This window comes from Chaetodon auriga, chromosome 8 (genome assembly GCF_051107435.1).
Source record: "Chaetodon auriga isolate fChaAug3 chromosome 8, fChaAug3.hap1, whole genome shotgun sequence".
Classification (NCBI taxonomy): Eukaryota; Metazoa; Chordata; class Actinopteri; order Chaetodontiformes; family Chaetodontidae; genus Chaetodon; species Chaetodon auriga.
In genome coordinates, this window is record NC_135081.1 from 1677583 (window position 1) to 1699086 (window position 21504).

The following is a 21504-nucleotide window of genomic DNA, read 5'->3' on the forward strand; positions in this document are numbered from 1 at the left end:
CATCTCTGCCAACCTTGTCACGTACTCACTGGCTGAGGAAAACCTCTCCCTGCCCTCCAGATTGAGCATGACGTCAATAGGTAAGACCACTTCCTGACCAAACAGCACTTTGTATGGACTGAATCCTGTCGTGGCCTGCGCACTGCTACGGTAGGCTAGCATGATGTATGGCAAAAGAACATCCCAGTTTGTCTGGTTATCTTTTACAAACAGAGTTGACATAGAGAGCAAGGTGCAATTGAACCTCTCAATGAGTTCATCAGATTGTAGATTATATGGGGAGGTTCGTGTTTTACTGATTTTCAACAACTGACACATCTCTCTGAACAGGTTTGAGTCAAAATTGTGCCCCTGGTCAGTATGGATGCTACGTGGACACACCTGGGCTTTGGTGTGCGCTTCCTGGTTCGGAAGGGGAAAACCCTCCACCCACTTTGAGAAACAATCCCCATCACCAAGATGTACCTGTTCTTGTCACCACTTTCTGGCAATGGACCCAAAATATCTAAAGCCACACGTTCATGAGGTCCTGAGGACTGAAGGCTGAAGAGGTGCGCACGGGGCTTGCCCCTGCATCTTGTGGGGTGCACAGTCTACACAGTCCCTACACCACTGCCTAACATCACCAAACCACCCCGGCCAGTAAAATCTATCTGTAACTTTCCCCTGCAGTTTTTGCACTCCTAAGGGCCAACTCATCAATTACATCTTCTTGATCAGACATGGGCTTGGGAGCCGTTTTCTGGACAGCACCTATGATAGGGCCTGAGCCCAAGTCCTGGCCATGATTTTCGGGAGGGGCCGTATCTGCAGAAGACTCTGTTACAAATACTGGAAGTTTAGACAGGGCGTCAGCATTAGCATGCATTTTACCTTGGCGGTGTACGATTTTGTATTGGAAATTAGCCATTTTCCGCAAACCCCTTAACAAAATGCCATTAGTAAGATGCCAATCCCACAAAGCTTTTTACCTCTGTCTGGTTCTTGGGAACTGTCCACTCACGGATACACTGTCTTTTAGCAGGGTCCACTCCGACCCCCTCTGCTACATAGCCTAGATACTGAACTAATTTTACAGGCCTAGCATCACCTGATCAAATTGATGTAGGGTCAAATGGGTCCTGCCCAAATCTGTATCACCAGCGCTAAATACAGGGGGATTTCACAGCAACAGTTCCTGAACTGACCTCAACTCTATGGACCCCAACCCCTTCTCCTTAATGCCAAGCTGTGCTGCAAGGTCATCAATGGACCAGGATGGTACTGTCCCTCCCCCACTTTCCCCCTCCAGTTCAGGGCACACAGTTTCCACTTCAATATCTGTAAATAGGGTCCCTACCCACACCCCTTTCTTTAAAGACAGTGACTCCTCTGTCACATTGGTTACACACACAGGTACTGCCCCCTTTTCCACCCTACAAACCACATGCGCCACCAAAACATCACAATGATGGGACAAGGATGTAACAAGCTCCAGCAAACCCTCGGCATGTTCACAAAACCCATTATGAACCACCCCTGAAATAATGGCTTCACTCCGAGGGGGAACCACTGTGTCAGACTGTACAGCGACAGTTTGGGGCATTTTAGAGTCCTCAGGGACCACCAACGAAAAGGCTTTCCCTAGTATTTTACAGGTCTTCTCTCCAAAATCAATGACCACGCCATACTTTGAGAGAAAATCAAAGCCTAGAAGAATCTCTTGGGAGGGGATATCGGCAACCAGGAACTCCACCACTAGGGCCAATTGATCAAATTGAAACACCATTTGCCATCGTCCCATCACCCCCATTTCTCCCCCTTTAGCAGCTGAAACATTCCCAGCGTACCCTGTCAATTCAGACCCCCGTTGGTAGCAGTTAACCAGACTTGCTTGGGGATCACAGAAAGGGTTGCCCCACTATCAACCAGCATCATGGACTCCAACCCACCTACTTTGGCGGCCAGGTACCCAGAACCTCCATTACCACTTGAATAGGCCACTGTTGGAAAAGAGGGGGCAGGCATTGGACCCGCTGTGCCCATCCCCTCTAGTTTCCCTGCACATAAGGACAATCACGACGTATGTGATGAGTACACCCACATTCCTAACAGCCAGCACTACCTTCCCGCCCCCCTCGACCAGGAGCCACAGCAGAAACGGGAGGGTGGTTAGCAGGGATTGGGTTAATGGGGGTTGTTTGGAGGGTGTGGAAGGCGGTTTGCAAAGATCTTACCTCCTGGCGCAGCCCCTCTACCACTCCCAACAAACTCTCCATGCATTCATCGCTTTTTGACTTTTCTGAAATTCCTGTAACTTTGTCATCAGATGTGATTTGACTTTGTTCCAACATTCTAAGGAGCTCCATCTCGGAAGCGTCCTCCAGTGAAGAGGGTTTTGCACTACGGAGACTAATACAAAAATCACAGGTCACAAAGTGAGTAATGAACTGAGGGATATGCTCTCACAACCAGTCTGCGCAGAACACTGCCATATTCTCGAGCAGATTCATTACGTAGCCTCCGTCTAGATAGAAAACTAGCCCTTGTCCAATCTTCACTATCATGTGGCTCTAAACATCTAGTCAGGGCATCCTTTAACACCGTAAAGTCACTTTTAGCCTCTAGCGACAGACCACTATAAATTTCACAAGAACAGCCTGACAGTAACAATGACATGAATTTTAATTTTAATGATTCACTCCACCCGTTTACATCTGCAGCTAACTCGAACTGTTCTGACCAATCAGACTATTGACGGCCAGTGCCCGTGAAAGTCTTGGGTATAAAGCCGGGACAAGTGGTGGCACCACTACCCTGGGGAGCTACAGTGATGCTTGATGAAGGACCATGGGATTCAACCAAAACCTCAGTTCACTACAATATTCTTTAACAACAAGTGACGATCGTGACACGTCGACTCCAAAGATGAATAAAGTAGGTTTTCACATTGTAATAAAAACTAAACAAAGAGGTACCCACGAAGACAGCTACGATTTCTCTTCTTGGTTTGAACAGATGTCATAACTACAACAAGAGCAGACGCATTCAGCTGAATGTCACCCGTTCAACCAAAACAGAGTCTCACAGGAGTGATGACCTCTGATATATGTACCTCTGTATGGCTAGTGTTCTGTTGATACCACAGCCACTTGCAAACAATAAACGGGGCGGTGTCAAGTTCCTTCAGGAGTAGTGGGACAACAACCGTCTTCCTGCACTTCTGTGATATTGAATTGATATTGAAAAAGTCAATTCTTGCACACAGTTATCACCTCTGCATTGATTTGTTTGAAAAAGGTTGACATTTCAGTCAGAGGGACCTCTCTCAAGACATCTCAATCATAAAGTGACACAGGGCTTCAATACAGCCCATATATTTTATATATCAAGACAGAGCCCAAGTTGAAAATATACATATATAGTATATGCCCCCATCCTCTTACTTTGAATAAATCCATGTACAAATATACAAAATACATATACCCCAAAAAACAGGCTTGTCAACCCTCCTGTTTTAACTGAGTCTCTCCCACATTTTTAACCTTTTTAACAAACAAAAAAACGGCTGGTTGTAACATTGGCAGGAAGTCATCACTGAAACTGCAGCCACCAATGGAAGGAGAAGAAGGATGAACAGGAGAGAGATGGAGTACTTGCCCTCTGATGACTTTAGTGGTGATTTTAAGATTCACTGTGTGTACCCTTGTCTAAATGTGAGCAGTACATGGACATAAAAAGTATTACAGATGTTGAATGGTTTGACAGTCCTACACAGCTGTGGGTTTTCATGCAATAAATGGGCTGTATTTAAGCATTGTGTCACTTTATGACTGATATGATTTGAGAAAGGTTCTTCTGACCAAACCCTTGACCTTTTTTAAATAAATCAATGCAGAGGTTTGGGGGATTTGAACCACATAATAGACAATCCAAGTGGTGTGCATGTTGTCTTCTACTCACCTTTCACTTCACTGAACTGACTATTCACGTGTTCATTTTTGATGTTAGCATCATCACTTGGCTGCTGTGATCTAGTCCTGTGTGGTCTGTGGCATTTGGTCACCAACATAACATAATTTATCTTGTGTGGAAAGATTAAACAACCACAGCCAACACTACAGTTCAGTGTTGTGTTGCTACTCATCTGAAATCAAACAGGAGGAGGGAGGGGACTGTTAACTGTTTCTACTATGCCATGTGTCAGTATGTTAACATGATATATAACCTTTCTCCTTATTTAGGAAAGCTTCAACATTAAGTTGTTATCTGAACATCATCATAACCTCAGGGAAACATGGTCATGTATCATATTTATTGGTCGCTTCACTGTATACACAAGTATAAAGGCAAGTGAAAGTCTTGGGTGCTTGGGTTTCTGTAAAAGATACACACATTATCCAATACACTGTTGTCTAAAAATATTGTTGCAGTGCAGTGCACGAGGGGCACACAAGCCCACAGTGAGGGACCACCTGGTGTCACAGCTTTGGATCAGTGGTCTGGCACAGTGTTTCCAGAAGTGCTTACTGGTTCACGAGCTGGATATTAGACACACAACTGTTTCTGTTACCACTTGATCAATGGACACCACTGGACTCAGCACTTTTTCTCTCACTCAGACACACTGATACATTATTAATTTGGCTGCCAACTCACAGCCACTGGCTTTTATGACCTACTACAGTAATTCAGTTATGATTATGTAGAGTTAGTCCTTTTTTCTGCTATCTTTGGGGTAGCTGTGGGTCAGGGGATAGAGAAGCCAACCTCTTGTCAGAAGGTCGGTAGTTCAATACTTGGGCTGTGCTGCCGCAAAACACACCTGGACCCCACACTTCACAGTAGGTGTAACAATCCTGTTTTTCATTACATTTCTCATTTTGGAATAAGAAAATTATTGTTCCTCAATGGTCCAGTCCACAAGTTACTTCAGACTAATACTGCTCTGTTAAACTCTCTGTGCTCTTTACCAGTTGGCTCCCCCTGCTGTCAATAAGGTGCCTCTGCGCCCTAACTGTTTTTAACCCTCCCTCCAGTCTTCGGGCCACTCCTCATTTCCATACATGCAAATTGCCATACCTGATGGAAAATGGTGTTGATGAAATTCAAAATACCAAATGGTAAAGTGCAAGTGCAAGTGCAAAACAAAAAAAAGAAAAAAGAAAAAAGAAAAAAAAAGAAAGAAAGAAACTCAATTAGTTTAAAATTAAGCTTCTGTGTATTTCCATTTTAAGCTTTTCCATGTCGAGTTTTGAGTTTCATATTTACTGTTTTTTCCTTTTTCTTGTTTTCGTTGCCATTTTCAGTTTCATTTTTTACAATTTAAGCTTTCAGCTTGAGCATTCCATTTAAGCTTTTTTATGTATAAATTTCAGATTTTTCATTGTACCTTTACTTTTTCAAATTATTATTTTACATTATAAATATGCTCTTTTTAACATTAATTATGACCAAAAATACCCACCATTTGCAGCTCCTCAAATACTGGTAATTTTTTTCCCCTCAAAACTTTGAAATTTGCAAGACAGAGCTGTAAAGCAACAGCATTATGTTCTATTTGTCAACAGTCAAACAAAAAGGCTCCTGGTCTTTGAAAAGGCTCTGAAATTATTAAATTATAAAAAAAAAAAAAAAAAAAGGCCATCCAACTGAAAACAAGTTTAGACCAACTAAACCAACTTTTAGATCACTATGTTGAATGTGGATGTGAACACCAAATTAGACACATTACAGTTTGCTGAGACAGGGATGGAGTATGAATGATACTATTACTGCCATTATGCCCCTTGTTTTAAAACATCTTGGGGACAGTAGAGCTTATGCTCAGCTGCTTTTTATTGATTTCAGCACTCTTCAGTCATATCTTTTAATTCCAAGGGCAGGGCTTGAGGACAGGCATGGCAGGCAGGCATGGGTTGGGTGGGGGACCCAGGGATTTCTTGCTTGGAGCCCCGAGAGATCCTAGCAACGCCACTGTTGAATTCAGAAACTTAGCTAACAGCAAGCCTTCTCTACAGGTATCAACTGTTATCACAAACACAACTCCGTGGGTTAAGGTCAATAGTGGTTTGTCTCAGCTAAACTCCACAACTAGTGTCAGGTCACCTTTCAAATACTCAGATGATTCTGCTATGTTAACTTTGTATGCATGATAATACAAACATCTATCACTCAGAAGTAAGGGTGATCCATGTAATCCGTCCCATTTTCCATACTCTCAGTACAAGATAACTGTCAGGTAGATGATACAGAGCTCAGCAATGCAAATTGAATCAGTTTAAGACCTCCTTTGTACCTGTATCAGTTGGAATTTTAAACAGTAATCTAGAATAAGAAGAAGTAACAGAGACAGTACCGCAGTACGAAACCAGAAACTGATTGATGCTTCAAGGTGTGTATTTTAAGGGCCTGAGCACTGACCAGCCCTATTGTATTTTCTATGTGTTGTTATTATTATTGTCGTACCCTTCCTTGGCAGATCAGATCATAACCTGGTACTTCTCACCCTCACCCACATACCATTTTTCAATAGCAGCGGTGACCAAGAGAACCGTGAAGGGGTGGTTACAGGAAGCAAAAGAGACACTGTAGGGGTGTTTTGAGACCACAAACTGGGTGCTCTGTAAGCCCCATGGACATGACATCAACTCCATGACTGAATCCATGACAGAGTACATTAACTTTTGCTTTGACATCATACCCACCAAGACAGTCAGATGCTCCATGCAAGTAAGGAGGAAAATTTTACTTGAGCACACTGTTGTCTAGAGCCAGCCTGAGGCCTTGGTGATGATGTCATGAAAGTTGTGATTTTTCACCAAATGGTGTTCCTGTGGTGATGTGGCAAATGTCTGTGTTTTGTCATGAAACAGTGAGTGATTGAGGACAGTCTAAGGATGCCAAAAATTCTTGAAACTTGGCACATGCATCAGAAGAAGAAGAAACGTACTTTTTATTATCACACACAGCTAGTTGCACACAGTTGCACACTACATGCACGCGCCATGCTTCTGTGAAATTATTTTCTCCGCATTTAACCCATCCTTGGTTATCCTCCGCGGCATACCAGGAGCAGTGGGCTGCCAGTTGACAGCTGCACCCGGGGGACCCAACTCTCTTCATCACCATTGGTCAGGCGGTGATCTTCTTGCATGTTTTTAGTGTGAGTATATTTTATGGAGGATACCCCACATGAACACGTGGGGTATCCAGACTCCACGCAGAAAGGCCCCTTTCCTCGAGCAGCAGGAAGGCATGGTGGAGGACATGCCCCCCCAGCACCCACAGCGAGAATCGAACCTGGGACCTTCTAGCTGTGAGGCGACAGTGTTACCACCGTTCCACCGTGCCATAGCGACCCTTACAAATATTCAAGTAAGATTTTAAAAAGTCTTGTGAGTCATGATGAAGTCATGATGAAAACCCAACTGAACATTATTCATTTTGAATTTATTGTGAAATTTTAGTGTATTTTTTTGCGATTTACTGGGGGCATACTTTAATGGACTCCCCATAGGAGTAGGGTTGGGAGTCGAGAACCGGTTCCTGTAGAGAACCGGTTCCGTGTGTTTCAATTCCATGGAATCGTTTGGCAGTTTATCTAGCGATTCTCTTATCAATTCCAACTAGCATGAATCTCACGTAATTTACGCAAGTTACGCACACTCAATTCCAGAAAGCACTTACGTGATTAAGTTACGCCGGTTTAGCACGTGCATTGCAGTTGTAAACAACAATGTACCAAATCTTATCTAATGATGAAAAGTATAACAACCACTGCTGTGGTCATTACTATCCTCTTGCAATAGGACGAGCTGGATGGCAAAAACAGTGCTAGTAGTACCTCAAAAGTAATTGGAATCAAAAATAACTATTGCCAAAAGAGTTGAAAAGAAAAGTTTTGGGTGAGGAAAAGAAGGGTTCAATTCTGGCTTTACTGGCAGAGGGATACAGTCAGCGTCAGGTTGCTTCCATCCTTAACATTTCTAAGATGGCAGTTCAGAAGAACAATTTCAAGCAGCAGACATTGGGGACAACAAAGCTACAGACCGGCAGAGGCCATGGCAAATGACAGCTGGGGTGAAGTGCACAGCGAGAATGGTTCAAAGCAGGCTCCTAGGGGCAGGGCTGAAGTCTAAACCTAGAAAAAAGCCCTTCATCAATGAGAAGCAAAGCGGAGCCAGGCTGAGGTTTGCAAAAGACCATAAGGACTGGACCATAGATGACTGGAGTAAGGTCATCTTCTCTGATGAGTCCAACTTTCAGCTTTGCCCAACACCTGGTCATCTAATGGTTAGAGGGAGACTTGGAGAGGCTTACAAACCACAGTGTCTCGTAGACAATGTTCCCCAACTCTGAGGATTGTTTTTTCCAGCAGGACAATGCTCCATGCCATACAGTTAGATTAATCAAGGTATGGATGACAGACCACCAGATCAAGACCCTGGAAGATGGATGGTCACAAGCCAAAAAACTTTTGGCACAAAAAAATTTTGTGCCAGGAGTGGCATAAAGTCACCCAACAGCAATGTGAAAGACTGGTGGAGAGCATGCCAAGCCATGAAAGCTATGATTGAAAATCAGGGTTATTCCACCAAATATTGATTTCTGAGCTCTTCCTAAGTTAAAACATTAGTATTGTGTTGTTTAAATGAATATGAACTTGTTTTTTTTTGTTGTTTTTTTTTTTGCATTATTTGAGGTCTGAGAAGACTGCATCTTTTCAGTTATTTTGACCATTTGTCATTTTCTGCAAATAAATGCTCTAAATTATAATATTTTTATTTGAAATTTGGGAGAAATGTTGTCAGCAATTTATAGAATAAAACAAAAATGTTCATTTTACTCACCTTTACCCTCAGTTTCTTTAGCAAGGCAGTGGTCATCTTGGAGGTGTGTTTGGGGTTGTTATCATGTTGGAATTCCGCCCTGCAACCCAGTTTTCGAACGGAGGGGAACATGCTCTGCTTCAGTATGTCACAGTACATGTTGGCATTCATGGTTCCCTCAATGAACTGTAGCTCCCCACAGCCGGCAGCACTCATGCAACCCCAAACCATGACACTCCAACTACCATGCTTGACTGTAGGCAAGACAGACTTTTGTGTCTTGTCTGGTTGCCACAACACAGCTTGACACCATTGGAACCAAATATGTTTATCTCGGCCTCATCAGACCACAGGATATGGTTCCAGCAATCCATGTCCTCAGTCTGCTTGTCTTCAGCAAACTGGTTGCGGGCTTTCCTGTGCATAATCTTTAGTCACGGTGGCACAGTGGCAACACTGTTGCCTCACAGCTAGAAGGTCCCGGGTTCGATTCCTGCCTGGGGTGCTGTGGGCGCTGGGGGCGTGTCCTCCACCATGCCTTCGGTGCCTGCTGCCCTTTATCACAAAGAAAGGGGCCTTTCTGTGTGGAGTTTGCATGTTTCTCCCCGTGTCCTCCATAAAAAACACCCTCTAAGATCACCACCTGACCGAATGGTGACGACGAAGGAACTGGGTCCCCGGGCGCTGCTCTGGGCTGGCAGCCCACCGCTCCTGGTCTGCCGCGGAGAAAGGACTTACCAGGATGGGTTTAAGAATCTCACCTAAAGCATGGCATGTGCATGTTGTGTTGTGTGTGATGAATAAAGGATGTCTTTTTCTTTTTATCTTTAGAAGAGGCTTCTTTCTGGGACGACAGCCATGCAGACCAGTTTGATACACTGTGTGGCGTATGGTCTGAGCACTGACAGACTGACCCCCCACCCCTTTAACCTCTGCAGCAATGCTGGCAGCAGTCATACGTCTATTTTCAAGAGACAACCTCTCGATATGATGCTGAACACATGCACTCAACTTCTTTGCTTGACCATGGCGAGGCTGTTCTGAGTGGAACCCGCCCTGTTAAACCACTGTATGGTCTTGGCCACCGTGCTGCAGCTCAGTTTCAGGGTGCTGGCAATCTTCTTATAGCCTAGGCCATCTTTATGTAGAGCAACAATTCTTTTTTTCAGATCCTCAGAGAGTTCTTTGCCATGAGGTGCCATGTTGAACTTCCAGTATGAGAGATTGTGAGAGTGATAACACCAAATTTAACACACCTGCTCCCCATTCACACCTGAGACCTTGCAACACTAACGAGTCACATGACACCGGGGAGGGAAAATGGCTAATTGGGCACAATTTGGCCATTTTCACTTAGGGATGTACTCACTTTTTTTTGCTAGCGGAAAGACATTAATGACTATGTGTTGAATTATTTTGAGGGCACAGCTAATTTACACTGTTATACAAGCTGTACAGTGACTACTTTACATTGTATCAAAGTGCCATATCTTCAATGTTGTCCCGTGAAAAGATACAATAAAATATTTACAAAAATGTGAGGGGTGTACTCACTTTTGTGAGATACTGTATATGCTGGTTTGTCGGCCCGCTTATCAGAGGGTGGGTTGATCCCTGGCCTCGGCAGTCTATGTGTCAAAAGTATCCATGGCAAGATACTGAACCCCAGATTGCTCCCGATGCTGTGCCATTGGTTAATGCTCATAATGATTGTGTGTGTGTGTGTGTGTGTGTGTGTGAGTGAGTGAGTGAGTGAATGCAAACTTTGTTGTCAGACTAGAAACGCGCTATATAAAATAAAGTCCATTTATTTTCATGTAACAATTTCAAATTGGGCCTTTGAGTTTTCATTGAACAGTGGAGCCACAGCAAGGTGTGGAATTTCCATGTTTCACTACAAGAAAGGAAGTGGTTTGTAACTCGACTGTACATGGTCCCAGAAGAGTCCCAGCCTGAAGACACATTATCAAATGTGGTTGCCATTATGGTGCATTATTCGCCATAAGACAGAAAGTTGTACCTTGAGTGTATAATATCCAATTTGCCCCACATTTCACGTTTGATAAGAGTCCTGGCCTATCTCTCTTTTTGTATTATACTTTTCTGTATTATCTATACATTTTTTGTATTTTTATATATCTATCCAAACTTAAAGTTTTTAAACTCAGCTTTCTTTTCTGTGCTGTTATCAGCTGCTCCAAAAATAAACATCAACTTTGACATATAAATGGAAAAGAAAATCAAGAAGGCTCAGCTCAAGGACATCAATTTCCCTTGAATTCATCTCCATTAAATCTTTGCTCAAAACCTGGCCTGGACCCTAAGGCATAAAAGAAAAGATTTTTTTCTTCTTCTCTTTGGTTCAGTATAGGATGCATGCATTTGTAAAAAATGTTTTTCCACACTCCACACTTCACTAAATCTGACACTTACTGCTTACTGTATGAGGACGAGTAAAAAAAAACAAAACAAAAACGACAACAACAAACAAAACAAGTTGTTGATAGAGTTCATTCATTCATTTATCTTCCATACCCACGTATCCCTTTCGGGGTTGCGGGGGGCTGGAGCCTATCCCAGCTAGCAATGGGCGAGAGGCGGGGTACACCCTGAACCGGTCGCCAGCCGATCGCAGGGCAACATAGAAAGACACACAGACAGACAGACAACCATTCACACTCACACCTATGGACAATTTAGAGTCACCAATTAACTTAATGAGCCCTGTCTTTATGACAGTTTTATGTGCCAATGCATGCACAGTTATGACTATTGACAAATACCACCTTGTTGAACATACAATTCCAAACAGATTGAGATGTTGTATGCACATATTTTATTCTCCAAAAATAAGTATAATCTTCTGTTTGTCCATTACTGCAGATAAAAACTTTTAAGATATAATTTCCATTCAAACTCCTCAAAAATAACAAATAGAAGAATTATTGTGCAGCCTTTTGTGGAAGTTTGCACTCTGATTGCTTTCCATGTTAGTATGCAGTCCATTACCTTTTCAACTGAAATACCAGAATATATGACAGGACATCATATGATGAAATCACTCAGTATATTCAGTACCAGTTCCCAGAGAAGGTGGTGTAAGGGAATGAAGGGCAGGATGGGGTAGATGAGAGAGGAGGAGGAGGAGGCAGATGACAGATACTGCAGTACAGGAATGCTGCTTCACATGTGACACTCAAAACCAGTGTGGTGCTGAGATCCTGAAGATTAGGACAGGATCACCCAGAGAGAAGATACAGAAAGAACAAACTGGTAGTGGGTGTGTCCTGTATGGGCTGCTGTGATATAATCAGGGAAAAAGAAACACTTTCAACCATATTTTACGACTCGCAGGGTGCTGTCAGTTCTCCTACCAAACAGGTTAGGAGGAAGCCTGACACAACTCCAAGGGAAAAGGATTCTTCAGCCCATTTTACAACATGGCACGGGCTATACTGGGTAAAGACAATTTCTTAATCTGCATTTTCATTCATCATTATGTTGATAACTGAAAGTTAAAATGTGTGGTTCCCTGCTTTGCTTGTGTACACTGAACACACAATAAGCAGTGTAAAAGTGATTCTTTTTGTGATTATGCTTTCAGTGTGTTCATGCTACATACTAAATATACTTTTTACTGACTTTGGAGGGTTACAATAATAGTATGAAAACTATCCTGATCTTTACTTTTTGTATTGTTCCTTTTTTCTATTTTAACTATCCCAGTTTAATGTCACGAAGTGTAAATGGCAAATGCAGAGTGTGAACACATAGTAATCATGGCAGCAAGTGTTTCTTGTGCTTAAACCTGATCAACCAGTCTGTTGAGATCACTGACTGCGGGCCCGTCATGCATTGCAGATGCAGGGAGACTTTACTCACTTACACAGCATTAAAGTTATTAAAGTCATTAAAGCTGCAGTAGGTAACTTGTATAAAAGTATTTTTTGTCATATTTGCTAAAACTGTCCCTATGCCCAGACAGCAGTACATGAAACATGTAATCTGTGAAAAAAAAAAAAAACAAACCGCTCCATTGCTCCCACCTACTGCTCCTTGCAAGAATCCACCGCGTCCGACACTGTAACGGGCTAGCGGAGGACCCAATTGCAGTGCCGGCCAATTTACAGGGAATGCGGGGATACGGACAACCAGAGCAACAATGTGCCGTACTGAGGAGAGAGCCGGCTCAGAGGGAGTTAGTGTGAGGAGAGTGGATCGAACGTGGAAATCACGGACAGATTTTGGCATGGTTGAAACCACTCTCAGAGGAGGAATATGCTTTTTGAAACCACCGAGGCGGTGAGATACGTGCAGACACAGGGCTAGGACGGAAGGAGTAGTCAGGAACAGGCAAGGTCGGACACCGGGGGTCAATCTGGAAAAGAACGCTGGAGAGTCTGGCATGACACAAAGATAATCTGGCAACTGGGAAGAATGACAGTGTGGCTTAAATACCCTCCTGATGACTCTTATTGGCTAGGTGTGCAGATAGGCAGGCATGGGGCGTGGCTGAAGAGCTGCAGCACAGGTAAGTGCTATGCTGGACTGTGACGCGACACAAAACAACCAATCAGAGCCAGAGGAGTGTCTGAGGGAGTGTCTGACATCTGTCAATCACTACTCACACACGCTGTGAACCGTCCCCTCCCTCCGCTCATGCTGCCGGCTGCCGCTCAGTCAAACAGCTCTGTGAGCAGCGTTAGGAGGCTAGTGAGAGCTATTGCCACCCGCAAAGGAGAAACTGCCCATGCCGCCGCCGCCAACAACAGCATATATGGCTAAGACAACAAATAACCATAAAGCTAATATGGTAATTGTTACAGTAACACTCTGCAGCACGTACGGTATGTTAGCGACTGTGATGTAGCGGCTGGGCAGAGTTAGCTTGTATCCGATGCTAAGGCTATCGTTACTGGTTGTCACGGCAGCGAAGCAGACGCCGCGGGGAGGAGGGGCTTGGAGGCAGGGCATGAGTGCAGCGGAGAGGGAGGGGGAGTGACGTGAACTTGTGTTGGTTTAAATTTTCAAGCTAAGTCTGCTCTCTTCTTGATCTTACCTACTGCAGCTTTAAGTGGTACATCTGCATGAAGAAATAAGAATTCTGCTGTTTGACCACTCATTGAAAGGTTTTACATTCCATGGATTTTGATGAAGTCCTGATAAGTACTGTCAGTCACTTGATTATGCAAAAGTCAGTGACTCATTATTGATCATATATGTCTTTACATAAATACAGTGGGTGGGAAAAAAGCTACATTGATATAATCCAAGGCTGTGCCATAGTGAAGTAAAAGCAAAAGTCCAACTAGAGCAGGCAAGATGTCATCCAGACACAGTGGCTCCATCTTTCTCTACTACTACTACTACTTTGTCTGCTAATGAAGGAAAATACAATTTATGAACAGGTGAATTTTAAAATTGATATCCTACTATTAAACAATACACTGTGCCAAAGAACTTATTAAAATATCCATCAAGTTAAATCTCAATGAAAAAACTAAATCAGAGATCAGAGAACCTTGGAAAAAGAAACCAAGTAACCAAAGATGAAAGTTAGGGAACCCCCACAAACATCACATTAATGACACTTCTTCACTGGTTAACAGTTTCGTTCTTGTCATGTTTCAGGAGCCAGCAGCCCATTAATGGAGGCGATTGTGGGGTTTGCACTGGGAGCAGTGGCTGGCTGCACACTGGGATCCACAGAAGATCCAGTGGACAAGACTCTGTCAGTGATGACTGCAGCTGGTCCACTAGAACCAGTGATGGAGGAAGTAAGGACAGTGGGTGCTCTAGGGCTGGGGTCCCTTATTGGAGCCACAGCACTGACCATGGTGATGACCTCCGTTGTAGCTGGTGTCATTCTGGGAGCAGCAGTAGCTTCAGTGTTTGTGGCCACAAGGAGCTGCAGTGCCTACACAGACTCTGTTGGCTTGTGGGCATCGGCAGGACTTGCTGGGGCTTTTGGGACAACTCTTAGTGGAGGCACACTCGGGATCGCTATTGAATGGATAGTGAAGAATTACAGCATGACAGGCCTTCTGTGGGCACTGAGTGTATTCACTGTGCTCAAACCACCCCTGCACTTTGTATTTAAGCTCCTCTGGAAGCAGGGAGAAGCCTGTTGCAGTCTGGGATCCATAGATTGGGCCAGGGAGAGGAAACAGATTGAGATTACAGAGTGGCAGCAGAGACAGAGAGTGGCTGTGCAGATAGAGCAGAGGATCCTGATGCTGGAGAGGGGAGTCAGCATCGGCGGGATGGAGCCCAGGACAACATGGGTCAGTGAGCGAAGGCAGAGAGAGGAGATGGAGAGGAAGAAGATGGAGAATGAAGAGGCAGAGATGGAGCAAAGAAACATCCAAGACTGGATCAACACTGTGGTGGTCAAACATGTGGACTTCTTAGCTTTCTCAGGGATACCAATGACAGTGGTCGCCATGGTAACATCAGGATTTGGGGAGTTTGGTTATGGAGGCCACCAGTCAGTGTTTATAGTACTTCTGACTTTGGTTACACTCATAGCCTATTTGCTTCTGAAATCTTATGACCTTAAATTCTGGATGTTGGTTGGATGCATGGGAATGCTTGCAACCTTTGTTATTGCCATTCTCAGCCTACATGCCGGGCAGGTGGTCGTAACAACTGCCATGAAGATGAGAGCGGCAGGACAGAGTCAGTCCAGAGAAAACATCAGTGCTCTTATGAACCACCAATCCTCTCTGGAAGCTTTGAACGCAGCTTTCTTTGTGGCAAAACTGTGTGAGCTGGGTTTGGGGGCTACAGTGGGGGGGACACTGGTGAGGGGAGTAGGTGGAGAGGTTAAAATCATAGCAGGGGCAGCTTTAGTGGCGCTGGGTTTGCTGACTGGGGTACAGGTTTTATCCCCAGTGTTGGGAGTGGGGGGAGGGGCTGGGGCACTTCTGGGGGTGGTGGGAGCAGCAGGGGTGGCTGTGGGTGCAGCCACAGCTGTGGCTGGAATGTGGTCCTCATGGCCAGGAACTTTGGGAACAATAGCAGGGTTGGTTATAGGAGCAATAGGGATTGGAAAATGGCATATTGTCAACATTGGACTGCAGGTGCCAGTGGCCTATGTCTTCGCTATGACCAATCCATTTTAACACAACACGTTAAGATTCCATAGGGCAATTGTGAAGAATGTTGTCAATGCCCTAGTGCTAGTGCTAGTTGCTAGTTTGTCATACTTGTAATCTGTTTTAGAAGACTCTACTTCAAAGGATATGAGTGGTGATATTCTATGCTTTTCTCATAGTCAACAAATCCCATGTAGAGACATATATACCGGTTCAGGGTGTACCCCGCCTCTCGCCCGTTGACAGCTGGGATAGGCTCCAGCCCCCCCGCAAACCCAAAAGGGATAGTCGGTATAGAAGATGGATGGATGGGTATATATACATATATATATATATATGAGACAGAAGGGCCATTCAGAGGGAGGAGTTGTACAGTTTGATGGCCACAGGCAGGAGTCTCTCACTGAAAGTACTCCTGTGCCCAACCAGCACATCATGAAGTGAGTGTGAGACATTGTCCAAGATAGTCCATAGCTTAGTCAGCATCCTCCTCTCTGACACCACCATCAGAGTCACACTCCATTCCCAAATTACTTAGCATTTTTGAAAGCAACTATCTATTTGTGAGTTGTTTTTAAAGATTTATATTTTCAGTCAGAGCCATTGTGCTTGTTGCCGAGTGCTCCAAACAAGGTAAAGAAATAAGATTTGTTGACAGTAACAAAAATATAGAATAATACCAGACATACACTCTAAAGTTTAACAGCCATTTTGACCTGATTCATATTCTACTGTGTTTTGTCCATTATGCCAATCATTTTGCTAAGAGCTTTTGCTAGTTCTTCACAGATGTGACTCTAAAGCCAACCAAATTTAACTGTGCGGTCTCAGTGGAGCTCTAGTCATCAACACCCATGCTAACCAGACGTGGTATTGTATCTAAAGCGGAGCAGCTGATGATGCTTTATTAGAATCAGCTCAAAAGAAAGAAAAAGAGAACAAAGGACACTGGGATGAAAATGTGTGTTACATGAAAAATTTGTATGAAAAACAGTTGCAAAATATTTAATGCTAATTAGCTAATGGATTCTATTAGTTAATGAAAAATGCCACCTATTAAAAGAACTCACATTTGTCCACTTGATTTGGAGCATGGCCCAAAGACAGAGGCAGTACCAAAGTCAGAGCCACTGTTTGAAGTATATTAAGGTTCAGGTTGCGAAGTCAGAAGGGAAGGGAAGTTTTTTTTATTGTTTTGTTTCATGTTGTTGTGCTAGTGTTCCTGATCCTTATCAAGTATCTGCAGATACTGTCTAATGTGTTTTAATTTTGGCGTTTTTTTTTGGTCCCCACATAATACAACTGTAGAGTGCAAACATGTAAGTATTTCTCTATAACATTAAAATCACCCTCTACTGAATTTTTCTTTCTTGGTCCTACAGCTGAATGTTTGAGCTTTGCTGAGCTTCACTGTGCTGAATGATACAATGTGCAGTTTGACACGAGGCTGTTTTTACTTCATCTCCTGAAAACAGAAAGTTTCTGTGTGCTCATTAAATCAATTTTTTTAAGGGGTAATGCAGTAATACAGTATCCCAAGCTATTTGAAAATTGTAAGACTACAACAACAGTGGTTTCACTACCATCATGAAAAAAATCCTTGTGTAATGTCCACATATATGTAACAAACACAATAAAAGCATTTGTCCAGAAGTCTCTTGTGTGGTTGAAGATGCTCTGATGCTCTAGAACTTATGTGAACAATGTGTCAAAAAATTACCTCAAAAAAACATAACTGTTTAGAGGCAATCATCAATGTGTATCACGTAACCACTTCTCCTCAGACGGGAGAATTAGAAAAAATAGATTCCACTTCCATTTTCCACTGATGTTGAGGGTGCCCTGGAAATACCATCAGTGTTACGATTCTACAGACCTGTCTGTTCCCAGTGTTCTCCCTTTTTTCCTTTTCCCCAGTGTTATGGGTTGTCTGTCTTTTTCCCTGTCTGTCTAGCTGGGTGTGTCTCTACATCTGGCCAGCTCCGCCTCCACAGGTGCACACCTGATGTGCATAACTCTGATTTAGGCACAGGATAAAAGGGGAGAGCTCTCACCTACCTGTTGCCGGATTGTCCTGACGCCTGGCGTGATCGTGTGTCCCATGAGTGTGAGTGCTGAATTAACTGTCTCCTTTCCTTGTGAGTTTGCTGATGTCTTTCCATGAAATAACAAAAAAAACTGTTCTAACTTTGCCATGAAATAGTGTGCTCATGTAGAATTTCATCACACACAGTAATAAGCTGACTAAGAAAAAACTGACACAGGTTTGCCACTTACTACCTGTTGCATGTCACCTGTTTACATACTGTGTTGCACATGTTTTATAGTTTCATAGAAATTACTTGCACTACCTGCACCTACCTCAACTGTTTATACCTTATGTCAATTGCACTACCTGTATTTATTTATATTTTGGATATTAAGACTATTTGCACTTCTGTTTAGATGCTAAACTGCATGTCATTGTCTCTGTGTTGCACTCTGATGATGACAATAAAGTTGAATCTAATCTTTTCTGCTCATTTTTGTTAGCACTATTTTTGTTATATATTGTTATTTTGTTATTATTTGATAAGCCTACTAGAGGGTATAGGTTGTGCTTTAAATTTATTTGTACTGGCCATAGACTACTGTTGTTGTTGTTGTTGTTCATTTCATTTCACTTGGTTGACAGATGCCTGAAAATTAATGTCATGTCCTTGCACACTTTATTTACCTTAGTCAACCCGCTGTAATTGCACTCAAGTTTTAGATTTGTTGTTAATACATGTTGTTAATGCTGTTTAACATCTGCTATTGTGTTTCTGACATTGTTTAGACAATACAAATGGGAACATGTATCACATTTTTGTTGTGTGAAAATAATATTAGTAATAGGCCTGATTTGTATAGCACCTTTCAAACAAGAAATGCAGCTCAAAATGCTTTACAACAAAGAAATTGCATACACTGAGAGCTTCACATAAAAATAGACATGAAATGAACATTAAAAACATTTTAAAAACCTTAAGGTAAGATGGGAAATCACAGTTGATATGCACTGTAGCCACCCGGTGGCAAGAAATGACACTGCAACAATTGGCAGCCACCTCAAAGTTCTCCGTTGTGATATCCACATGTTGTGGCACATTTGGGGAAGGTTAAATGGTATCAAAAACTGGATACTGCACAACCCTATTAAATTTATTTGAAAACACATTATTAATCAAAGTACAATAATAGATAATATATAGATCTCCAAACACAGAGAACAGCAACAGCAACAATCAAGATAAACAAAAAGGAAAAAAAAAATGAAAAGTTTAACTCTCAAAACTGTGCTAGTGTGCCACATCAGCACTGTGTGGGTACTTTGATGGAATTTGATTGACATTAACAAAATAACCAACTGACTGTCATCAGATTCAGATTCAAATGTTGCTAAAACATGATTGGTGCAGTTTTTCACATCACTTCTTACTAAATTAGCTTCAGCCAACACAAAACCAGTAAGTGGAACACAGAAGAAAAAAAAAGTGAAATAAAAAACTGTTCTAACTTGAAAATAGTGTGCTCATGTAGGATTCCATCACACACAGTAATAAGCTGACAAAGAAAAAACCGACACAGGTTTTTCAGTAATATTTGTGTATTTATGCATAATGTGCTAATATGCTATAATGTTTTGTATTTTTATGTTTCTGTGCTAAGAGGCCCATTGCATAGTGTCACAGGGCGTGTGTGTGTGTGTGTGTGTGTGTGTGTGTGTGTGTGTGTGTGTGTGTGTGTGTGCGCGTGTGTGTGTGTGCGTGCCGGTGGCTGGGTTGCGGGTCTGCTCCTGCTCCCCAGTTGTTACTAAGGGCACCGATTGAATTGCAGTGATTAGGTGCACCTGTCCACAAAAACGGCAGCGACTGCGATTGGTGCACGGGGGGTGGTTAGTTTTTCCCTTAAAAGACACAGGTGTGTTGCATTAAAAGGAAGGGAGTCAGACCACAGGGCGATAGGCAGCCGCGGAGTCAAGAAGGAGCGCACCGGGGCGAGAGAAACGGAGCTGAACGGTGGCAGCGGGAGGACACAGTGACGACACACCGCAGGTAGAGGGACCAGCGCGTGGTGGACCCGAAAGATCCGTGCGGCAGGACCCGAAAGAGGAACCGGCGAGAGAGAGAGGGAGAGAGAGAGAGGAGGCGCCGTAAGGATGGTGGAGGAGTGAGGCACGCTTCACTCCTCTTCTCAGCTAAGTAACCTCTCTTTATCTTCATGACGTCAGGGGCACGCTGATTCCCACAACCTATACAAGGGGGACATTCATAGTTGTGTCTTCCTTCCCCCCTCCCTTTATCATAATTTATTTAATTAATCTGTCTTTATTAGTTTGGTTGGTGTGGATATTTATCCAAGAGTGTTTTCTTGTTTGTTTGGAATTTCTTTTGATGCTTGTTTTGGAGGGGGAAGAGACCCTATGACTGTACCCCTGTTTATTGGATGGACCTACTGTACAGGCGGTTATCAGACTCTGAAGTAATTCAGCCCTTTTTCACATAGGCTCCTCGCTGCCATACCTGTGGATGCAGCCACAGGGCTAGCTGTCTTGCAAGATGAGGCTCCCCAGGACCCTGAACTCCTAGCGGCCGGTGAACTGTGGGCTTTTCGGGAGGCTCTAGCCCTGGACTATTTTAACAATTTTTTTATGTGTTTTAATTTAAATAAATGTTCCTACTAAGGCTTCCTCTGTGTGCTGATTAGCAGATTGCTCCCCAGTAGAGCTGTAAAGAAAACAATTAGGGGTTTCAACCCCGTTACACATTAGAATCTCTCTGGGTAAAATAATTACATTGAAAGTTTATATCTTTCAAGACAAAATGGTAAGACATTTTGATTTAGGGGGATGTTTCTGTAGTCAAGTCCCTGAACCAGTTCAGCCAGTTCCACTAAACATGCTGTATTTTTATCTAAAGCCAGAACCTTGAGAGCCAAGCTCCAGAGTTGTGAGTCTATTTGCTCTATTGAATTAGGTTCAACATTGTCATCGCACAAGATTTTGGTTAGTTCAGCGAACTTCAGCTGACCTTTCACATGGGATTCAGTGTTTTGTATGAAAACTCAACAAGTGATATGACACATTTCAGCTTGAGGAATGAGCTATGAAAACTCAGTTCCTCTCAGGCACCCTCAGGTAACATGTATGGTAATAGTAGGTAGTACATTCATGGCTGTATCACCTACATGTGACAAACAGGATGTGACAGAATGTGGCAAAATCATAATGAAGCACTGCAGGTCTGAACCTCCAGGTACAGTTGAAGAAAAAGAAAAAAATCCAACTGTAATATACAAAGGAATTGCCAGTTTCCATTGCTCCATTTTACAAAGGAGAAAATGAAATATGGGTCACTGAAATATTTCTCTTGAAACGTTCACAACATAGCTATTTCTCAGTTCAGGGTTTTATTATTTATTAGAGCAAATAAAACAGCAAACAAATGTACTGATCCTTGAAAGCAGGGTCATAGTGATCATTATATGTTCATATCTTATATGAGCTGTCCCTTGGAGACCACTGATATTACATAAAGCAGAGAGAGAGAGAGAGAGAGAGAGTACAATAATATGCA

The 21504-nt window shown here is 43.0% G+C and overlaps 1 protein-coding gene across 1 annotated transcript; it reads left to right on the top strand.

Moving 5' to 3' along the window:
* Positions 1 to 12171: 12171 nt before the first annotated feature.
* On the top strand, positions 12172 to 17552 carry LOC143324906 (uncharacterized). Its single transcript, XM_076737713.1, has 2 exons — positions 12172 to 12269; positions 14442 to 17552. Exons 1-2 carry the CDS (start codon positions 12251 to 12253, stop codon positions 15932 to 15934), a joined length of 1512 nt encoding a protein of 503 aa, XP_076593828.1. The 5' UTR covers positions 12172 to 12250; the 3' UTR covers positions 15935 to 17552.
* The last annotated feature ends 3952 nt before the right edge of the window (positions 17553 to 21504 follow it).